Source organism: Lasiosphaeria miniovina (assembly GCF_030549165.1).
Source record: "Lasiosphaeria miniovina strain SMH2392-1A chromosome Unknown B0T26scaffold_2, whole genome shotgun sequence".
NCBI classification, from domain to species: domain Eukaryota; kingdom Fungi; phylum Ascomycota; class Sordariomycetes; order Sordariales; family Lasiosphaeriaceae; genus Lasiosphaeria; species Lasiosphaeria miniovina.
Window position 1 is genome coordinate 3,481,234 of NW_026848221.1, and position 18,137 is coordinate 3,499,370.

At 57.4% G+C, this 18,137-nt stretch overlaps 5 protein-coding genes across 5 annotated transcripts; 4 read left to right on the top strand and 1 right to left on the bottom strand.

Annotated features, from left to right (window-relative positions):
- Positions 1 to 789: 789 nt before the first annotated feature.
- On the top strand, positions 790 to 2,049 carry B0T26DRAFT_672381 (glycoside hydrolase superfamily; the record flags this gene model as incomplete). Its single annotated transcript, XM_060439441.1, has 4 exons — positions 790 to 1,150; positions 1,229 to 1,846; position 1,915; positions 1,959 to 2,049. 4 exons carry the CDS (start codon positions 790 to 792, stop codon positions 2,047 to 2,049), a joined length of 1,071 nt encoding a protein of 356 aa, XP_060300606.1.
- Positions 2,050 to 3,172: 1,123 nt separating this feature from the next.
- Positions 3,173 to 4,199, top strand: B0T26DRAFT_606462 (uncharacterized protein; the record flags this gene model as incomplete). Its single annotated transcript, XM_060435825.1, has 2 exons — positions 3,173 to 3,516; positions 3,608 to 4,199. Coding segments are annotated over 2 exons (936 nt in total), but the record flags the coding sequence as incomplete, so codon positions are not given.
- Positions 4,200 to 4,880: 681 nt separating this feature from the next.
- Positions 4,881 to 5,904, bottom strand: B0T26DRAFT_636116 (uncharacterized protein; the record flags this gene model as incomplete). The annotated part of the gene is made up of 2 exons (XM_060436794.1): positions 4,881 to 5,474; positions 5,539 to 5,904. The coding sequence occupies 2 exons, from the start codon at positions 5,902 to 5,904 to the stop codon at positions 4,881 to 4,883; spliced, it is 960 nt and encodes a 319-aa protein (XP_060300608.1).
- A 5,977-nt stretch (positions 5,905 to 11,881) lies between these two features.
- B0T26DRAFT_672385 (uncharacterized protein) lies at positions 11,882 to 15,644 on the top strand (the record flags this gene model as incomplete). Its single annotated transcript, XM_060439442.1, has 7 exons — positions 11,882 to 12,741; positions 12,864 to 13,100; positions 13,207 to 13,626; positions 13,703 to 13,719; positions 13,998 to 14,353; positions 14,397 to 14,630; positions 14,805 to 15,644. 7 exons carry the CDS (start codon positions 11,882 to 11,884, stop codon positions 15,642 to 15,644), a joined length of 2,964 nt encoding a protein of 987 aa, XP_060300609.1.
- Positions 15,645 to 16,840: 1,196 nt separating this feature from the next.
- B0T26DRAFT_637272 (uncharacterized protein) lies at positions 16,841 to 17,831 on the top strand (the record flags this gene model as incomplete). Its single annotated transcript, XM_060436909.1, has 2 exons — positions 16,841 to 17,561; positions 17,644 to 17,831. The coding sequence occupies 2 exons, from the start codon at positions 16,841 to 16,843 to the stop codon at positions 17,829 to 17,831; spliced, it is 909 nt and encodes a 302-aa protein (XP_060300610.1).
- Positions 17,832 to 18,137: the final 306 nt, after the last annotated feature.

The following is an 18,137-nucleotide window of genomic DNA, read 5'->3' on the forward strand; positions in this document are numbered from 1 at the left end:
TTCTTCCTTGGTTGCATCTTATTTTGAAGACGCAGATTGTTTCTGAGAGCAGAGGAGACGATTGAGGGATGAGCAGAAATGCCAGCAACGCCAGTGAAGTCAATTACATTTATTTGCATTTCATGACCTTCAATCAGATGGGAACGAAGATATAAACAGGCATGCAAATGTTATTACGAGCCCTAGCTGCTTTTATGCCGTACCTGAAGCCGGGACGGCATCGGATCCCGCCAGCCCCCCACAGGCTTTATTCTGCACAACGAATAAAGGCGCGGGAAGCTGGACTCAGATTGGCAATGCACTATAGATCTGCCGCGGAGACACTTCCTCCGCCCTCGCGCCGCCTCTTCAAAATTTGACCGTGGAAGAACTGTGTGCTCGACCCAACCGACGTATTATTTCACTCGCATGAACCGACAAGATTGGTGAAATGCATTCCCCCTCAATCTAGACGTATTGACTCGCGGTTCCTGCAGCGGCGCAAGACTCTAGAACTCGCCGATTTGGGGCCGATTTGCGGTCGATATGGGCTCGTCTGCTTGCTACCCTGGTCTCGGATCCGGCTCGCTCGCTGCTTTTATGTGACGGGCTCCGCAGCCAAGAATGGAGAACGCTCCGCGTTCCTGGATATTCGCATCCTAGCGGCTGGCCAATCTCGAGGATGGCGTCTAGGTCTCATATAAGAGCACCAAGGCCGCCATGGCTGGCAACCATGGAAAGTGAATAGCCAGCCCTCCTGTCTGTAAATACTCCTTCCAACTGCCAGTGGAAGATAATTCTTGGCCCAAGATGAAGATCTCGCTGTCAACCGCTGCCACGGCCGCGGCGTACGCGGCCCTGGCCCTTCCCGGCGCGTCCGCGACGATCTACTACGCCGGCGTGGCAGAGTCGAGCGGCGAGTTTGGGGCATGGAGCGCGACAGCCCAGGTCGGGACCGGCTTGCCCGGCCAGTTCGGCGTCGACTACGCCTTCATCAGCAACAGCGGCATCGATGTCATGGCCGACCAGCACAAGATCAACCTTTTCAGGGTCGCCTTCTTGCTCGAACGCATGTGTCCTCTCGCGACCGGGCTGGGGTCCAAGTTTGACGAGTCGCATTTCGGACACTTCAAGGACGCCATCGACTACATCACCAAGACCAAGGGCGCATGTGTGTTGACCTCCCCTGTTCGCCGGCGGCGCTGGTAACCACCGCCACTTAGCATGCTAACCGTGCCGGGAACTGTAGATGCGATTCTTGACCCCCACAACTACATGCGGTACAATAACCCGTCGTCGCAGCCCTTTAGTGGCAGCGTGATCGGCAACAGCTCAGACCCGACGGCGGCGACGACGGCGCAGTTTGGCGCGTTCTGGGGGGAGCTGGCGTCGCGCTTCGCGAGCGACGAGAAGGTCATCTTCGGGCTGATGAACGAGCCCCACGACATGCCCAGCTCGCTGCTGCTGGCGAACCTGCAGGCGGCCGTCGACGCCATCCGCAAGGCCGGCGCCAAGAACCTCATCATCGCGCCAGGCAACTCATGGACGGGCGGCCACGCCTGGACGCAGGGCGGCGCCGAGGCCAACAGCGCCTGGCTGCACAAGCTCGTCGACCCGCTCAACAACACGGCCATCGACATCCACGAGTACCTCGACCAGGACTTCAGCGGCGGCCACATCCCGTGCACGCAGCCCGCCGCCACCAACCTCGCCGGCGTCACCGCGTGGCTCAAGCAGCACAGCCTCAAGGCCTTCATCACCGAGTTCGGCGGCTCCAACACGACGGCCTGCGTCGGCATGCTCGGCGACATGCTCGACTACATGGCGCAGAACGAGGAGTACATCGGCTGGACGGCGTGGGCAGCTGGTATGTTTTGGTCTATCAATTAATTAGTTCCCTCAAATCTTTTTTATTTATTTTTTATTTTTTTACAGAGTACTAACACGCTCTTGCCAGGCCCGTTCTAGGGCCCCAACAGCCCCTGCTGCACCGACTCGGCCCAGTACGGCAGCCTCGAGCCCGGCAGCACCGCCGCCAACGGCGGCCCCAGCCTCTATGACACCATCTAGAAGCCCGTCATCCAGCCAAAGGTCCCTGCCAAGCTGCAGTGGTCCGGCCCCGCAAGCATCACCGGCGGCGCGCTAACGTCGAAGCCGTAGCGCGTTAGTTCGTGTTAGTTTTGTGTGTTGCGGTATGTGGGCTGCTTGCGTCGTCAAAAGTGTCTGTCTGGCCGGGTTGTGGTAATTATGGCTGCAGACGGGTGGGACGTGTTCGAGGAACAGTCGAGTTTGAGGGAGTGAGATGTTGTATTTTTCTATATACTGCGGGTTATACAGCGATATGGGACTGTGAACGCGAAAAGGAAAATCAAATTTTGAATAACGGAGACTGAAAGAACATCTGCGTGGGCGGCACCCCGGCAACGCTGGCTTCGGCAATGCATATGGCAAAAGCAGACCATATAGGCCGTGCTATCGATCATTTTCTTGTGCAACGCGAGACGCACGCCTCGGGCAGTCGGGTTGAGGTCGTGTTTTGGGGTATCTGCTGTTTGGATCTTGACGAGTGCCTAAGCACTCTCTACGTACACTCCCGTACCTATTAACCCATTGGGATAGTTGAGAGGGTTATCTTGTGTTACACACGCTTCTTATACATACACATATAGGGGTATTTACAGAACTGGTGAGGGGTAGGTGTGTAGGTGTGTAGGTAAGGTAATTAGCATGCTCTAATCAAATTCTGTTGCACCACGTCGATAGATGGTTATAGATGGTTTACTAGGTACTGGTATTTTGCCGCCCATAACAACATCTGCCGCGCCCATGAATATTCCCGCGGCAGTTTCCCGGAGTGGTTTGTGCAACCTGATAATACCCAAATCGTGGCTCCCGGTGTTGGGGTTGTGGTCAAGCTTTTTGACAACAGAGGATAAGCCTTGGAACTATATGTGCAAGGCGAGAGGGCGCTTGGCATGGCCGCCGTAGGGCGATCCACTCTTGTGCCCTTGTTTACACCATTTCAAGTACATACAATCCAAGTCCCCGCTCGTGCCGTCCTCACCTTGGGCGCCATTCACGTGGCGCTCGGGGCGGTGCTGCCGCGAGATGAAAGTCCCACTCGTATGTCTCTTACTTTCCCCACTCCTAGCATGTTGACCGTCCTAACATGCCCCGTGAAGCTGCCAAAGTCGAGCCGCTGCAGCCAAAGTACTTCAAGGACCTGGGTGCGCAGCGGGTGCGGATCACGTACGGGCCGTATCTCGTGGCCGGGTCGGGCGACGCGGCCACGCACGGCATGCAGGCATTCCCGGACATGGACGCCATGATGCCGTGCTACGGCTGCCTCGTGACCGGCTACGTGCCGGACCTTAAGTTCTCGGACGACGGCACGTCGGCCAACGCCAACAAGAACATGTGGCTGCACCACATCGGCCTCATGAACCTGAACCGCTCGGCGGCCACCTGCACACACTGGCCCGAGAGTATTAGTGTCAATGGCAACGAGCGGTCGCCGTTCGATTTTACTATCAAGGGGTGAGTAAACACGAGCCTACCAAATCAAATGTCATCATGTCCATGCGATATGTGTCTGTCTGGCTGACAAGCCGCGCCGCTACACTCACAGCACCCGCAAAGCCGGCTACTACCTCGGCACGGGCGACCAGGTGATGCTGACGACGGAGGTGATGAACCTGGCGGCGGCGCCGCGCAACGTATCCCTCACCATCGAGTGGGAGTTTCTGCCTGGCACACCCGACGGCTTCGACGTAGTAACGCCCGTGTGGCTCGACGCACGCGGCAACTGCCTCGACGAGCCCGACGGCATCCCGGCCAACGCGACCATATTCAACGCGACATCCACCACGGGCTGGACGGCGCCGTTCGCGGGCGACCTGGTACTGGCGGTGCCGCACGTGCACGACGGCAGCACGGGGCAAGAAGTCTTCCGCGACGGCGCGCTTGTGTGCCGCAACGTGCCGGGGTACGGCGAGACGTCGGGCTACATCACGCACCTTCCGGGCGCCGGCGGACACCATGACCACGGCTCTGACAGCCACGTGATGCACGTGTCGTCCATCTCGCAGTGCGCTGACTTGGGGCCCGTGGCGGCCGGGGCCAAGTTCACCATCTCGTCTCATTACAACATGACGGCGCACACGCCGATGCGCACGCGTACCGGCGCGTTCGAGCCCATCATGGGCATCGAGTTCCTGCACTTTGCGCGCCCGCGCGACGAGGCGCTCGCCGAGATCCGCGCCATGAAGTCAGGTAATCTGGAGAGCTTCCTCGCGCAGGTCGCGGCGCTCGACGCCAAGCCCGACTGGCCGTGATGTGATGTGATGGGTTGAGCGGGCTGTCCGCTGTTATCAGACCTTGGGAAGGCACTTGATGGCATCTCATAGGAGTGGATGGATGACGGACGCGGCCACGTAGGATACTATGAGGTCAGTTAGTGGGTGCCAACAATCGACAATGCTATGACCGAGCAGCTCAAGATGCTTGGTTCCTAAGCGGACCTCGTTCCACGTATTGAAGGCCGATGCTTCTTCGGTAGTTAGTGACTCACCTGCTGTCATGAGGCATTTACTACCTCGGCTATAGCTGTGGTGAACAGCCGTTAATTTTAATCGGTTCTCTCTTTTCGTTTCCCCTTTTCTTAGAGCAGTCTAAGTTGTTGCCGAGGGAGAAAAAGTTTCTCGGTACTAGATATCAGCGCTTCATCGTACATGTCTCCGACTAATTCGCGGCAAGAGACGTTGTGGTTTGAATTCTTGATATTTTACTATTTTTTTTCATTACCTCTCTAGGGCAAGTGGCTGGCAGCTGCACGTCCATGCGCTGCCGTTGTGCCTGGGTATCATTTATTTGATTATTTACTTTTCCTTGGTCCGATTTGGTCATAAATCATCGCTGGTCTTGGTGCTCGTATAAGAGTCGCCTGGACCCCCGGTGCCGGCATAGCCTTGCATCGTCTGGCAGTCGAGATAGTTGTTCTCGATGAACGGGGTCGCCACCTGCACCCCGTACACGCCGGTCCACTCCCTGGCGGCCTTGCCGAAGGGAAACGTGTTGGCCCTCACCCTCCCATGCACGGCGACTGGCGCATGCCCGCCTGTCGTCATGGACGTGTTGAAGAGGCGAATCATATTGTCACACGTCGTCGCATTCGCAAACGTCGGCTGGTTCGTGATGTTTTTAAAAAGCTCGAGAGGGTACGGGTTAAAGGCCGGGTGGTGGACTGGTGCCATCTCGACCTCGAAGAACTCTGAAGACTCCAGACTCGATCCTTTGAAGTAGGTGGCCCCGCTGGCCAGCACGCTGTAGGCATCGCATACCGGCTCGTACTCGGCAGGAGAGACTACTGTGCCGTATGCACGGGAGCCCTCTAGGGCGATAGGGTTGGTGGCACTGATGAGCTGGGCAGGGGCCCAGCGGAACGACGAGTAGCCGTCTCCCAAGAGGTCTAGGAACGGGAACTCGAATCCAACGCGCTGCGGGAGGACAAGTTAGCAAAGCAAAGCGCCGAAACAGAGTCCCTGGGCCCGGGCTACATACTGAGAAGTCATCTATCGTAATGCCGTACGCCCGGAACTGAACATCGTGGTCATGCGCGGCTTGCACCAGGACGGGGTACATGGCCTCGGGGAAGTCGGGCAGCAGGGCGCGGTATGCCCGTTCGAGGATGCCGTACTGGGGCGGAATCAGGCGGCGGGCCATGTCCAATGGGATGGGGATGATGGCCAGCGTGGCATTGAGAACGCCCGTGGCATTGTTCGGAAACAGCTCTGCCAGCGGATTCGGGAGATCGTGCGATGCACAGATGGCCGGGGCCACGGCCAACCTACCCTGGCTGAAGAGGGCCGAGGAGAGGACGAGGATGGCGAGAGCCGAGAGGTGCAGCAGCGAGAGCTGGAAAGGCATCTTTGACCACCGCTTCTGACTTGACGATGCCCAGCGGAGGCCGAGGTCTCGGGGAAACGACGAGACCACCGAGGGGAAGTGTGGCATTCTTAAAGGCATGCCGCGCGACCAAAAGGGGAAAGAATTAAAAAAAAAAAAAAAAAAAAAAAAAACGACTAATAAGCCAAAAGGGGGCGGGGACGGGGTGGGGGAGAAGGGAAGAAGGGTCCGCTATCCTCCACACATGGACCCTCTCGTTGATAATATGTACAAGGTCGGGGGGAAGAAATAAAATAAAGCAAGATAAAAGGAGGGGGGAGGAAAGAGGCAAACTAAAAAGGAGGGAAGAGGGAAAGGAAATAGGAAAGAGTGATCAACAAACCCTTTTGGCAGAGGACAAAGGATGGCCAAGGTCTCACTCAAGGTCTTGTCTTGGAAGGTCAAGCAAGGAGCAAATGGTCCCGGCCGGTGCGCGTACGTGCGCGTGTCCCCGCGTCCCCGCGAGCGTGTCTTCTTTTCCTGCGCGGCGCGCATTTGTGCAGGCAAATCCATGGAGAGAAGAGAAAGAATGGACAGTAAGGTGAGTGCGACGTTCCATCTTCCATTCCGGGCTGGAAAGACGCCTGGATTGCGGCCAGACAGGCACAGTCCGGGATCTGTTACATCTTTGTCATTCGGGTGGGCTAAAGGTCGCAAAACGGCACTGAGGCTTGCCGGTGCTCGCTGAGTGGCTTTCTTTGTTTCGGAATGGGGGTCAAGCGAGACCGACTTCCCTGCCGTGGCCCAAGCTCGTCTGGGGGTTGAGGCAGTCGAGTGACAGACAGCTGGGAAGGGCGGGAAACAGTGGGGCGTGCCTTCCCCTCATCGATGAGAGGTCAGGTTCCAACCCAACTGCTTTCAGCCCCTAGCGCCGCCGGAAGCTGCTGCATCCTCAGGCTGCCAAGGCTGGCCCGGCCTCTTCCTCAGCGCTCCAGCTGGCGCACCTGCCACTTGACAGCAAGCCCTTCTTCGCTACTTTCCCACGTGTGGAATTCTGGGAGGCGCGGAAGTCGCACTTGCCGGCGTCAATAGCCAACTTTTTCTTCTGCACGCCGTTGATTGCCGTCACCGGCTGCTCGGGTGGACTCACCAATCGACGTCCGCGTTCTCTCCCTTTCCTGCCGGCTTAGTCAATATTTACCGCAGAACACGTCCAGAAGCTGCGCGGGGCTCGCCCGTGTTTCAACCGGATGTCGACGGTTCCGGCGCGAGTTGCATCGAGCCCTCGGCCAACGTCCTTTCTGAGCATTTCTTGTCCGGATCGACACATTTTCCCCTCCGATGGTTGCATACCCCACTGGCCTACACATTTAATTCTTGATTTCTTCCTTCGCTCGTATCGCCGACCCTCCTCCTTGCTGCCCTGATCAGTGCACCAAGCTGGAGAGCTCGCCCAACCTTATTAGCACATGGTTAGGTCTTGTGCAGCTGGCAGCCACGTGCTCCTATGAAGACAGAATTGACAGGTAACGGACCAAGCCCCGCATCCGCATGATGTTTCTTGGCCATCTTGTCCGTGCCTCAGTGTGTTGTCCTTCGCCCATCTTGTCCGTTCTTTCCTTAGTGTCTTTGTCGACGGGACTTCCTGCATGTAAGCCCCCCCACACCCGTCGTACCTTCGTTGTACGAGCAGGATTTCTCCACGACAGCGAGCTAGGAAGTAGAATCGACCAAACTCTAAAGTCTCTAATAACTGCTGCACCCCGTCCCATCATTTCACATCTTTTCGAGCGTGCTTACTTCTTTGCCGAGTGCTTGTTCCCTCTCGTTCTACACTAGAACCTGCATGTCGACGGGAGCACCATATCCATTGGCGGAAAGCCATGGAGGAAAAGCCCTTCGGCACAGTATTCGCTGCTTTCTCTTTGCTTTTTGTTCCCTACCGACTTGCTTACCTTACTCCTCTCGCTTCTTTTTCTTCATCCTGTCTTTCTTCCACTCCTTTCCCTTTCCGACGTATCTCCCTCTTTCCTCTTTCCCTCATCCGTTCCCATCCGTCCCGTGAACCTACACCACGAGCGACTGCATCTCTCCTTTTTGGCGGATTGCTAAGCTGCAGCATCTTGGTGGCCTTCCTTCTACGGGAGGGACGCTTCGGCAGCTGTAGGTTAGCAGCCTATTTCTGTGCCGATAGGCGCTGTGGCGCCGGGTTCTGGGTGCTGGGCAATCCGTTCCAGAAGCTGTGTTAGCAGTGTTTCAGGACGTCATCGCTGCCACCAACCTGGCATTTGCCAAGCCGGACTTGAATCGCCAAGCAACGGGTCTTTCTTGACTGAGTGCTGACCGCTTTCATACTCAGTCCCGTCCATTGTCGATCTTTGCGATACTGGGTCGTCGTGCACCGTCAAGACCGTCCAACTCAACACCACATCTGTGTGCGCCAATATTTCTAGACCAGATGTCGGGAGTGGAACGAACGACACGTTCCTCTGCTTTCCCCCAGTGGACAGCAACGAACTTTTACGTGCGGAGACCGTTGCGCTAACAAACTGACCGACCACTCCGAACTCTACGCAATACTGCGTGCTGTCTGGGGACAGCACTTTATCTCAGCCCTGTCGAAACTAAAGTTGCCGGGTTAAGTCCGAATGATATTTGCGTGCAGTCTTCCCTCATTCCCGAAGTCTTGTCGGCGAATGCCAGGTAACACCTCGTCAGGATATCCGCGCAACTAGAAAGGTTAATTGCCTAGTTACGTGCACGTAAAATGAGGCCTTGGCGGAGTTAATTGCGAGTATCGCCGTCGTCAGCCTGAGATCCAGCAGACCACCGATGGCAGGACAGCAACCAGTCGAAATCCCGAGGGACTGGGGCCCTATCCGCAGGGCTGGAAAGGCCTGCCAGGGGCCATGGCGGTAAGCCGAAGCGTGGGCTTTTTGCCCCGACCAGTCGCTGTCGTCTACGAACGAGTTCAAGACCAGTCTTGCTCGCCAGCTAGTACCGTCTTTGGAGACGTTGCCGCCGGACCTCGCGCCCTTGTATCAATGTAATTCCCCGCGGTCGAATTGGATATTCCCTTTTGTGTAACCTACCTTGCTCGGGGTTTGCCGTTTGCTGCCGGACTCTTAACCAACTACATAGTAGTAAAGACTTCTTTTCTCTCGGGCTCCCATTTGCCGATCAGGTCTCGATGCTATTTGGTTCGCGCCCTTTGTCCAAATCGCGGCTAGTGCCTCGTCGCTTAAGTCTGACCGCCTCAGACGACCCAACCCAGCAGCCCCCGTACTACACTAGTACGAGTACTAACCACCAAATCTCTCGGCTGAATAAGCGAACGCACCCCCAGGCAGGCTGACAGGCCTAAGTTTTTCTTCGTTTGATGACGAGGGCGCCGTCCGTGTCGGGTGTTGTGAGAGTGGGCACATGCAACACCATAACAGGGCTGAGTACCCAAAGTCCCAGCAGAGGTTTACTCTGCACGACTAATCTGCGCCTATTCGTACTCTGAGACGTAAGACACAATATTCGTACCTAGGCAGACATTGCCCTGGGGCAATAGACTAAATAGTTGGCTCCACTAGTGACTAGCCGGGCGCAGTCACTCGTCAGTTCACCCCATCTCCACCCCCCGACATTCCGGTAATACTGATAGAAAGACAAGGAAGAAGCGAACGATCAACGGCGACGGTGACGGCTTCGTGCCCGTCTCATTAGAGTAATGGCGACAAATATGGCACCGGCTCCAGATGAATTCGACGAGTCCGAGTTATCAGTAACAACCCCCTCTCTCACTCTCATTCTCGGGCTCCCTCCATCATGATCCCAACCACATTGACAGGCATCTCCAAGCACGTAACCACGACTGACCCAGCTATGTGAGCAGCATCGGCGTGAGCGTGGCCGTCTAGCCCAGCGAGCCTTTCGCCAGCGACAGATTGACACGATCCGCGAGCTGAGAGAAGAGAACAAGGCTCTCAGGGATACCATCTCCAAGCTCTCTCAAGTTACGGACGACCCAGCACTCGTTCACGGCAGCAATCACGACACACTCCATCACGCCGCAACCCATGCCTCGGGCTCTCCGGGGGCCGGCTTTGAATTGGCCGAGCATGCCGGCGACATCGAAGCCGAATATGCACCCGAAACTCACAGCAACCACTCAGTGGCTACCGTGAAAGCATGCAACCACTTTCAAGACTTCTCTACTCACAGCCGCACGGCCTTCAACCTCGTCCACAGTACCCACTTTACCAGCCAAGCCCAGGCCCAGGCTATCCAGCTGGCCCCCTTCACTGCACCAGCACAGCATGACAGCCCTCCGCCGGGCCGCCTCTCGCCGCGCCTGACGTACGGTCTATGGTTTGAGCCCGACCGTGCTCTCAAGGTGGTCCACGCACCCCCCGACATTGTGCCCTTTCTCGGCGAGGGCGTATACTCGTTTGGCGGCGCCGTCTTCTGGACCAGCGCGAGCTACGCCCTGCCCGCGCTGCGAGACGTCGTCTACCGCACCCGCTTCTCGCCCTCCCCGTGGCCGCCGCCGCCCCAATCCCACTCCTCTTCCGCCCCCTATCCCCAACAGCACCAACACGCCGGACAAGACGGGACCGCGACGCCTGCAGCCTCGGCCCCGTCCTCGGGCCCCAGCTCGCCCTCGGCCGGCAGCGGCAGCGGCAGCGGCAGCTCGGGCGACGCCAACGAGGACCGGCTGCGGACATCGACGGCCATCGTGCAGAAGCTGTTCGGCATGACGCTGCACCTGGTGTCGGAGCGCACGCTGTACGACCTGATCCACGCGCGCGCGGTGTGGCGGGTCCGCGGCAGCCTAACCGGCGACCACCCGGGGCGCGACCCCGAGGCGGGCATCCGGCTGTTCGCCGACACGGTGACCGACCCGGGCCACATGGCCGCGCTCGGCGACCTGCGCTTCTGGATGGACCCCGCCGAGCTCGACGCCTACGTGCGCGCCCGCCTCAGCGCCACCCCCGCCGGCTGGGCCCCCTGGGCTGCCGTACTCCGCGGCGGCGGTTCTGCCGATCCCGCGCGTACGTACCTCCTCAGCAAGCTCGTCCGCCTGTTCTCCACCAACAGCACCTGCGTCGCCGGCCCCCGCTGGCGCGTCGACACGGTCCAGCGCTTCGTCGATGCCTGGCTCGCAGAGGCCGGCTCGTATGCCGGGTTCGGGCCGAGCGAGGCCGTGGCGCACGTGCCCGAGTTCAGTTTTTAGCCAGCTTGAGCGGAGATGGGGAAAGACGGGAAAGGGAAGGGATAAACGCATTGGTTGTGGTTGATGGTTTCCGAAGCCCCTCTTGGTCCCATTTCTGGGTCCTCGACTCTCTAGATTACTTCTCGTCGGCCTCCAAGAACCCCGTAAATGATGCGGAAACTTTAACCGGGTGATCACCTGGCGGCCTCCTTCTGGGCAAGGGTCCCAAATCCTGTCCCCTTGGACAGGATCCCGGAGTTAGCACCCAGGATACGGTTCCCAGAGCCGAGTCAAGCCGGTACCCATCGATGAAGTAGTATGCCTTGTACTCGGGTTGCGACGGCCTTCGACTCTGACGCGCGGCCACAACAGAACCATCCCTGTTGGTTTGCTCTGCCTCCGGGAATCTGATTTAGTATATAATCTCTTCATACTCCATCATACAACCTGAACATGACCCCAATCTAGTCACCAGGAATTTCCCTTTCCTTCTTTGAACTTGGAACAGAGCGGTTGCCGCCTTAGCCTGAGCCAGCCTGAGCCAGCCTGAGGAAGGGGGTGACTGTTTCGGGCTGCCTCAGCTATACTTGCCATAGTCTCAAAAGGGAATGGAGTTCTAAGGCTACTCTTCTGAGCCCAACGTTAGGACACTGGTGCCCCGCCACCTAGCTACCTCGTTTTTTCCCCTCGCACCGGAGCAAACGATCCCTTGGCTTACACACTAATAAGCAAGCCATTCAATGTAACAACGGCAAGGCGCAGCAGCATAGGTGAACCTAGCTTTAGCGGTTGCGATTTGGGAAGTCCGCAATAGAAATGGGTCAAGGGAAGGATGGCGCAGTTGCACTTGCCTGCTGTAACCATATACCGATCATCGCTCGCTCGGGTGAGCCTCTCCTTATTGCCCTCGATCTCGAGGCAGAAGGGGATGCTTTCAACCCGACGTCGCGGATCCATTATCTGGGTCATTGCGAGAGGACTCTGGATAAGATTCGGCTGCAAGTCAAGAAAGCTGGCGAGAGCAAGTCGAATCTGGAAGGCATCGCACGGCACCTGAAATGGCCATTTTCGGCTTCCGAAACCAAGGATCTGCTCGGCGAGCTGTCGCGCCATAAGGAGACCATCATGATTGCGCTCTCGGCTGACTCGATACGAAAATTGCAGCTCTCCCTCTCCAAAGCCGACAACTTGAAGAAGACCATCGCCAGGACGCTGAAGATCACGGCGCGCATTGCCGTCAACGATGAGAAGGAGCGCATTTTGAACTACTTCATGACCACCAACCCGCAGTCCAATCTGGATATGAGCATCAAGCTTAGGCACCCCATGACCGGGCTACGGCTAACCGAGTCAGTAGACTTCACCCGCTGGCTGGAGACTTCCAGTTCCAAGCTCTGGCTCAGCGGCATCCCCGGAGCCGGCAACACCGTCTTGGCGGGATCTGTCATTCAGGAAGCATTTGCTAGGAGCAACGAGGCGAAAGACGTTAGCGTCGGCTTCTTCTTTGCGATTATAAATACTCGGATACCTTGGGCCCTGCCAAGGTTCTCGGCGCCGTGGCCGCTCAGCTTGCACGGCAGCATGACGATGCCTTTACCCTTCTCAAACATTACTATGAAAGCCTTCATCCTGCAAGATGCCTGCCGAGGAAACCAGATGCCGGGGACCTCCGGGCGGTGATTTGCCAAATGACTGAACTCTCAAGCCAAACAACCATCGTCGTTGATGGGTTGGACGAATGCGGTGATAGTGCAGTTGATGTTTTAAACGTCTTAACGGAGCTGGCTTCCTTTACTAGCAATGTTTCGATGGCTATCTTCAGCCGAGAGATCACTATGACCAGGCTGGAGGATGCATTCGAACATATCTCGATCATGGCACATGCCGAGGATATCAAGCTCTATCTGCTTGAGAGAATCAACAAGTCACGCTCACCTGGAGCTCCGTCTATGGTTCGGATGTGTCTTCACATGATCGCCTATGCCAGGCCTCGCTTGACTATGGAACAGCTCCGACAGGCAGTTTCAACGCCTCGGTACGTCGGAGCACGATCGGACGAGGACTCCATTATCCCGGAGCGGGAAATTGCCCGGCGGTGCAGGAGTTTAATCCGCAAGTCGGACGATGGTGACTCTTTTGAGTTTGCTCCTTCTTGTTAAGGAGTTCCTGCAGAACTATCCAGCCCTCTACGGATCGGCGGACCAGCCAAGCCTCGAAAGGTACTTCATTTCCGAGCACGTGAGCAATAGCCTCCTGGCTACGTATTGTCTTCGGTTTCTGCAACTGGCGAACTTCTGCGGGCCTCCAGAGAAACCTGGATTCCAGGAAGAGATCCAGCGCACCCGCGAAAGAGATATGTCATACCCCTTCTACAAGTATGCGGCCATACAGTGGCTCCAACTTGCAAAGAAAGGCCTCCCGGACTATACAGACGACGAGGACGGGGATGAAACTCTGCTGGACCTTACCCTGTCGCTTTTCCACCAAGACAAGACGGCCGATTTTGTGCTGTGGGCAACTGAGCTGCTCCATTGGCTCTTCGAGAAGATGGAACTTTCCAGGTTAGCCCCAAGCCCGATAAGAGGGCTTGGGAATCAATTTCCGAGCTCAGCTTCAAGCCGATTTATCTTGCCGCAGCCTTAAACCTTCTAGAGGTATGCTCAGTTCTAGTTAAATTTGGAAACTTCAACTCTCGATCGCAAGCTTCACGGCTAATCTCGCCATAGCGTCGATACTAGCCCCTTGCCTACGTGACAGTGGACGCAGCGAACAAAGAGATTTTTTCTTGCGCACTCTTATAGAGAATATCTTACCGTGCTCCAATCGGCGTGATGAGTCGGTCGAAATTTTCTGTCGAAGAACGTCATGATCTCGGAAAATCCGGTCTTGTTTGGTACTCTATTGGTATTCGCGATTGGCTGCATCCTTGCAGTTAGACTTAGAGATTTTACGCTAGTCGTCGCCGCCTTGTCCACAGGCTTCGTTCCTAATAAATCCGATATAACGGCACTAAAGGACAGCTTCAACAATATCCACACCGACTGCGACAATGAGAGGCTAGAAACGTCGACATTGGCGCTCATAAAATTCTTGAAGTCTCTCGAAAATGAAGAATCGGGATGGTGTTCGCAGTTAATTCCTGCCGTCTGGAAGTACGCTCTCTCGAATAACTTCGGGCCCACAAGGTTCTGGACGTCGTGCAGGCAGTCACCGTCGACGCTACGGTTCTTCCAAGCCATCGTCAAGGCTGGAGACGTGAAGATGGTCAAGCTGCTTCTTGGAAATGGCGTCAGTGTTCACTAACGCGCTGATAAAATATCCGCACTCGAAGTCGCCTGCGGTTATCGCGTTGCCCTCGACCTACCTGTGTTCCTCCGAGAAGGACAAAAGCATAATTGTTGAGCTTTTTGACCACGCGGTTGTAGAGAGGTTGAACGAACTGCCGCCGGAAGAAGAGGGATTAGGAGTACTGCACAGACTGGCCACCAGGAAGGATGCCAGCACCATCGTCTGGCTCGTCAAAAAGCTCGCGAGAAAGGAGGTCGACGTCAACGCGCAGCCCTCTGTCTCGCCCCGACACTCGCTTCTCACATACCATCTTATGAAAGGATCCTTCCAGTTCGACGCAACATTTCGAGGCCAACGCCACACGTACCAAGAAGCCAACGCCTCCATCTAGCGTCCTTGCTTGGAACGGCTGACTGCATAGCGTTTTTCCTGGACAACTATCTCATCACAGACCTCAACATTCCCACAAAAGAGGGATACACCGCACTCCATCTCTCAGCTTCTCGAGATCACACCGACGCCCTTAAGCTTCTTGACATCGACGAGTCGTCACCGTCCAGCCGCTTCCACTAGCTCGACAGCACCGTCCTCTCGCTTCTCTGCGGTCCCGGCCCCCGCACCCCCAAGCTCGTCGAGGACGCAGTTCTCTCACTGCGGCAGCTGCCGCGGTGAGAGAACCTGCGCCTCCTGCACCTTGAGCCTGCTCACTGGTGGAGCCCGCTCTGCCGCGCGCATAGCTCGACCTCGCAGACGTCGTCGAGAACTACCTCACTATCGGAGCGGACCCGACTTCGAAGGGTCGCCGCTTGGCACAGCGCTCGTCTTTGCCACGGCCTGCGGGAGCCTCAATGCCGTCAAGGCGCTGGTGCGGCGGTGTGGCGTCACAGTTCCCGGAGGAAAGTGTGAGGGGCGACGAGATCTGGCGCGCTCTCTGGAGCTTACACGCTCAGAACCCGTTCCCCTGTGGTTACTGGCCGGGCGCTTCTCCGAACAGCGGTGCATAAAGTGGCGGGGCTCTGGGCAGACCAGCAGGGAACGGCTCTGGAGCGGCGTGGTGCAGGTGAGACTGAAGCTCGTCGGCAAGCTCGCAATTCTGCCCCACGAGTCTTCGCTCGAGTATGCCCGCAAGCTCGCCGCCGTGAGGCGAGAGCAGCTTGGCCAAGTCGTCTCGGCCGCTGGTGGCCTCGTCTACCCGGAGCCGCTGCCAAGGCTTCATTGCGAGGGCGACGCCTCTTCCTACCCAGCCATAGTCGGTTCTACTATTTCAGATGGGCGTAACTCGTGCACGTAAGGTTTACCTACCCAGACACGTAAGGTCTACCTACCCAGACCGTTAATCTCACGGGGTGAGGGCCCTGACTATGAATAGGAATCAGTTGCAGCAACAACCGGGTTTCCGGTACGCTAGCCTGAAAACAGAACAACGTGACGGGCCTTCAGGGCCGGGCTCCATCTGACACGTTGCGTGGGAACAGCAACTGGGCTCGTGGGACTAAATCTGAGCCTCGACGAAGAAGCCGGACGATGAAAAGGGTTTGACACGGAGAGCGGAGCCTAGGTGCGGCGACATTGTTGGGCCGGAGACAAGACACGGCCAGACTCGACGAGCCGCACGGGGCAGATGGAGGAACTGCAAGAGGTTGAGGATACTGCAGACACTGCAAGTGCGGATGCCGTTGCAACGGCTTGGAAGCGTCATTACCTTATTCCCCTTTGGGGCAAAGTTGACAGAGTCTTGGCGGTGCTGCTAAACCCAGGGGGCGATCTTCCTACCTAGGGCGCCTCTCATTCGTGGGAAGTGGAAGCCGTCCTGGCGTGGGGCCGCGCCAGACCAATCACGGCCGAAGGAGCCGGCTGGACATTTTGGATTCCTAAGCCGTCTTCTCCGCGAAACTTGAAAGACCGAGCGCCGAGATTGTTAATTAGGTACTGGTACTCGAATTATTCATCCACTTTGAGCTAGATGCCCTTGGCGTCGCAAATACTTGCCCGTTTCATTCGCACTAGCCAATCCGAGGCCAAATGTGACGATATACGCTGACAATTCATCCAATGGCATCGCCGTCCAGCGTCAATCATCATGGTCGGTCTTGGTCGGCTCCGCTTTTAGAATCCTCCAAAGCGACCGAGTCCGAGGTCTCAATCTTTTGGATTACCCAAGCTCCCTACTCAGTATGCGTTTGCATTTGCCTTGGCTAGTCCATGGAGTCCTCACTTGGGCCCCGCTTCATGATGTCCAGGACAGACGGATGGGGACAAGTCTGTATAAAGACCGCGATGATTCCAGCTCCTACTCTCTCACAGCTCGCATCACGCAGCTCGCATCACACGCTCGCATCTCACGCTTTAACACTCGCATCTCACGCTTTAACGCTCGCATCTCACGCTTTAACGTACAGCCTAAGACATCGTGTCTTCTCACATCCCAACCATCACCGTGATCCGTGACCATCTCATCCACGCCTTGACCCTCTCCGACCACTCACTATGGCAAACGACGAGGAACCGCCCTTCCCCACGCCCATCCTGCCGTACCACCGCGCGGAATACCCAGCCATCAACCCGACGCGGCCCGAGCTGTCGTCCAAGGGCAAGAACGTGCTCGTGACGGGCGGCGGCATCGGCGTGGGCGCGGACATCGCGACGGCCTTTGCCCGGTCCGGCGCCGCGCACATCGGGCTGGTGGGGCGACGGGCCAACCACCTCGAGGCGAACAAGGCGGCCATCGAGGCCGCCTACCCGGGCGTCAAGGTGACGGCCCTGACGGCCGACCTCGCCGACGGCGACTCCACCACGGCGGCCGTCCAGAGGTTCGCCGCGGCGACGCCCGGCGGCAAGATCGACGTGCTGGTGGCCAACGCGGGGCACCAGAGCGCGCTCGCGCCATTCGACAGCGTCGCGCGCGACGACTTCTGGACGTCGTTCGAGGTGAACAACAGGGGCACCTTCGACCTCCTGCGCGCGTTCGGCCCGCTCGCGGCGCCCGGCGCCGTCGTGCTCAACGTCAGCACCGGCATGGTGCAGCGCCAGTACATGCCCGGGTCGCCCAGCTACCACGCCTCCAAGGCAGCTGCCATCGTGCTGTTCAACTACTGGGCCTTTGAGCACCCGGAAGTGCGCGTCGTGCACTTCCACCCGGGCATCTTCCCCACCGAGATGGGCAACAAGACGACCGAGGCTCTGGGCTTTGAAATGCCGCAGGACAATCGTGAGTTTTTTTTTTTTTTTCCATCTCTCAAACAAGACGAAAGAAAGAGAAAGGAGAAATAAAGGCTAACCACGGCGCACAGCCAACCTGCCCGGAGGCTTCGCCGTGTGGGCGGCCAGCCCCGAGGCGGCGTTCCTGGGCGAGCTCCCGCCGCGCTTCGTGTGGGCGCACTGGGACGTCGACGTGCTCAAGTCCAAGGCCGCCGAGATCAAGGCCGATCCCAACCTGTTCGCCTTCAACCTGACCGTGGCCGGGTCGCCGAGTGGCTAGACGGTGGAGTTGTGGTCGCGGCGGCCGGTCGCGGTTGCGGCGCCAGGAAAAGGGGTTGGATGGATTGTTTGGGTTGAGGTTGAGAAGCGGGGTTCAGGGGTTAGGGTGGTTGTTGGTTGGGGGTTAGGAGTGGTTGTTGGTTGGGGGCTCGGGATCTTGTGGACACGTGGGGCCTGATCTGGAGTTTGGATCGGTTCTGTCTTTCGTGCCTTCATTTTTTGGTCGCAAAGTTGCCGTGTCTGTGTGTATTAGGTTATCATTGCAACACGGAGAGTTGCGTCGTCCCGGAGCCCGGGATTCTGCGTC